The sequence below is a fragment of the Asparagus officinalis genome, chromosome 10, assembly GCF_001876935.1.
Source record: "Asparagus officinalis chromosome 10, Aspof.V1, whole genome shotgun sequence".
NCBI classification, from domain to species: domain Eukaryota; kingdom Viridiplantae; phylum Streptophyta; class Magnoliopsida; order Asparagales; family Asparagaceae; genus Asparagus; species Asparagus officinalis.
This window is the reverse complement of record NC_033803.1, coordinates 4,271,645-4,275,358: the sequence shown is the minus strand read 5'-3', so window position 1 is coordinate 4,275,358 and position 3,714 is coordinate 4,271,645. Positions and strand designations below refer to the sequence as shown.

Genomic DNA, 3,714 nt, shown 5'->3' with positions numbered 1-3,714 from the left:
TATATATATATATATATATATATATATATGAGAGAGATTAGGGTTTAGATATAATTGAAAATAATTAATAAAAATATAATTACTTACATTTTAAATCAAATAATTATGAGAAAATTATCTACAAAATAAAACGGACCAATTATACTAATACAACAGATAATACACAATAGTAGAAATAATATAACTAATTATACAATTAAACGAGAATAATTAATAAAAAAATATAATTACTTACATTTAAAATTAAATAATTATAGGAAAATTACCTATATAATAAAACGTACCAGTTATACTAATACAACAGATAATATACAATAATAGTAATAATACAACAAATTGTATAAAATAATACGTAATAATAATACAACGTATTATATAAAATAATACGTAATAGTAAAAATAATACAACGTATTATTCAAAATAATACGTAATAGTATCGATAACACAACGAATTAATTTAAAAGTTTTTACTGCACTAAATTAATTTATAAATATCAAAATTATTTAAATAAATATAAAACTTAGACTTTTAAATCGTAGAAAATTTTAGAAAATCGAGAAATACAAATACTCTTTTAAAAATAATAATTAAATATTTTAAAATATCGAAAATTTATTTTAATTAGTATCGAAAGTTCATGATCATTACAGTCATCTCACGGGAGACGATGGATTCTTTGATGGGGTGGAAGCGGAGGGAGGAGAGGTCATAGGAGGCACAGAGATGACGATGATGGGGAGGAGAAAGATTGGGTTTTGAAGGCGGAGGAGAACTTGAGGCCATGGAAGGAGTAGGAGGAGAGGAGGTTGCGGTCGCTGGGTTTGGAGAGGAAGGAGGAGGTGGCCATGGAGGGTATTATGGTATTCACGTATTTTAATATCTTGGGTTTTGTGTTTTGGGGGCTTAGAGAACACAAAGTTTACTTTTGGGGGCAAAACACCCGTTGAAAAAGTCTTGGGAGGGGGAAGCATGTTGTCTTTGGTTTTGGGGGCTAGAAGCATTTCCCCCTATTTATTATTGCTACTAAACGAAAAAAGTTAATGAAGTGGAACAAACATTATTTCCTCTACTTTCAAAAGTTTACGAAACAAACAAAAAAAGAAGTACTTTCGCAACTTCCTAATTCATAATTTCAGAAGTAATAGATTTGATTTACTTCTTACTTCTAATACTTCCTATCAACCAAACATGCCCTTAGATAAAACGGTTGAAAAAAAATAAGCCAACTTTTTAGCAAGAAAAAAGAGATATCTAGAAAGAAATAATAGCTTAGTGTTTAATACAAAATCAATAAATCAAAATTTGAAGCTACTAATTGCCAAGTCACCGTGGTAACTTTTTATGCAGATTTTTGTCATGGTCTTCTGGTGCCAAGGAGATATTTTAACATAGATTTTTTTTTCCTTTTTCCTGCTAAAATTATATACAATTTTGTAGACGTCTTAAATTGTTTATGAGAGCCCGCACGAAACTCGAAGCAATGAACGGGCGAGTCAAGAAAATTCGCCAATCAGTCAGCGCAAGTCAAATCATCTCGTGTGCGTCGGTCAGCTCGTACGCGTCAGTCAACACGCGCACGCCGATCAGTCCGCGTGCATCGATCAACACGCGTATATTAACCAACGCGCGTTCGACAGTCGGTCTCGCGGCGAAGCATACAAGTCAACAAATCGGCCAAACACGCGAAAAGAACAAGTCTCGGAAGAAAGAGAACAGAAAAAAGGAAAAGTCGGCAAAACTGCGTGAGCGCAGGACGGAACGAACCGACCCGCGCAAGCGCAGGTCGGATCAGTCCGACCCGCACAAGCGCGGGTCGGTTCAATCCGACCCGCAATTGTGCGGGTCGGGTCAATCCGACCCGCAATTGTGCAGGTCGGATTGGTCCGACCCGCACAAGCGCGGGTCGGATTGGTCCGACCCGCGATTGTGCGGGTCGGATTGGTCCGACCCACGCAAGCGCGGGTTGGATTGGTCCGACCCGCGGAAGCGCAGGTCGGACTGATCCGACCCGCGCCGCGCAGTCCGGAACCTAAAACGAACTGACTTAATATCATCCCCAAACGTGGTTAGGCTGTTGTTAACTGAAGATAGAGCCAAATCACTTGTTCTCATCCAAATAACTGCATCTGAGGCCTATAAATATGAGCCAAAGGCCTCCATTTTCAGGGGACAAATATTTATCAAGACGTGGAGGTGCTGCTGGATTGAGGAGTCAAGGAGCACGAATTTCAGTGAAGGCAAATCAAATCCTGACGAACTTTGACATAAAGAAGGAGCTATTCGAAGGATCTGAACCCCGTCTGTCCGTCCCTTGAGATTAGGCTTGGTCTTAATCTCGAGAAGAGCCCTGATTTCGCTTGGTCGATCTCTGCGCTTCAAATCAAATACTTCCTCGGTGAAGACGAAGCTCTGCCGAATTTTTTATCAAGCGGATCCAGATCTAAGGCGGTCCACGGATAAACCCCGGCACATGCAAAGATCCCACGCAAAGCAGCGGGTGATAAACGTCCTCTGCGTTTGTTTTGACGAGAGTTGTAAACTTTTGTTTTCATTGTGTAAAAGTCTTATAAAAAGACAATCTTTTTTTTGTTTTCATTGTAACGATTGAAGTTGTAATGAATACCGCAATGAATACATCAATTTTCGACGCAAACAAACTGGCGACCACAGTGGGAGCCAACAGCTTCGCTGTCGGAGCTGTCGTGTCGCAACCTCAGATCTGCATCCCGGTTGAAGAAGTGGTCGAATACGAGTTCGACCAACTGAAGTTCGAGGAATATCTGTCGTCCTCCTCCTCCAGATCCTCCGCCTCTCGCAAGCGAAGGAAGATCAACGCCCCCATTGTTGCGGTAGCTGAACCTTGCAACGCCCTTCCGGCCTCCAATGAGTCCGGATCTGCAGATCTGAACTCCTCCTTAATCAAGGAGTTGAGTACAGAAGGCGCGCATATTTTATCGAAGAGAACTCGTCAAAGACAGCGCCAACTCGCTAGAGCCTTGGAGTCAATTGACGGGATCCGTTACGAGGCGGATCTGAAAATTAGGCAACGCCAAGCACCCCAACAGCGGACAGATGTCCTCCCCTCCAAACCAATAGCAAATGAATGGATCCAAATCAAAAGGATCCGTTCAACTCTGGAGGAGCGAATTCAAAAGCGCTGCGCGCTTGCCTGCACACGAATTCTTGTGCAAAAAGCACAAAAGATGCAGAAGAAAGACATAGCTAAGAAACAACCAAGACTGCTGTAGGCTGTCTAAAAATCACAATAGATAGCTTATCCCCCATCAAACACCGATGATGGAAGTTACAATCTGACGACTTCCAGAAGACTACAATTTGAAGACTTTCACATAGATCGCTGAAGGTTACAATCTGACGACCTTCACGACAACTGATGAAAGCTCTAATCAACGGCCTTCACAATCAATATCGGGAGTTACAATCTGACGACTCTCATATTCTCAAGGAGCCAAGACGAAGATTACAAGACAATGATCTTTGCAACGCAATGACAAAGGCAAGACGCGGAGGTCCTCCCCGTGTATCAATAGTAAAACGCCAGGGTCGAACCCGCGTTATAATGTCAAAACGCCAGGGTCGAACCCGCGTTACAATGTTAAAACGCCAAGGTCGAAACCCGCGTCACAACATCAAAAACGCCAGGGTCGAAACCCGCGTTACAACATCAAAACGCCAGGGTCGAACCCCGCGT

General features: G+C 41.4%; 1 protein-coding gene across 1 annotated transcript in view; it reads left to right on the top strand.

Moving 5' to 3' along the window:
* The window catches only part of LOC109825514 (protein DOWNY MILDEW RESISTANCE 6-like), a 43,950-nt gene extending 43,189 nt beyond the window's left edge, over positions 1–761 (top strand). The window contains exon 7 of the mRNA XM_020392367.1: positions 653–761. Within this exon, the coding sequence (XP_020247956.1) occupies positions 653–761 (109 nt within the window). The remainder of the gene's footprint in view (positions 1–652) is intronic.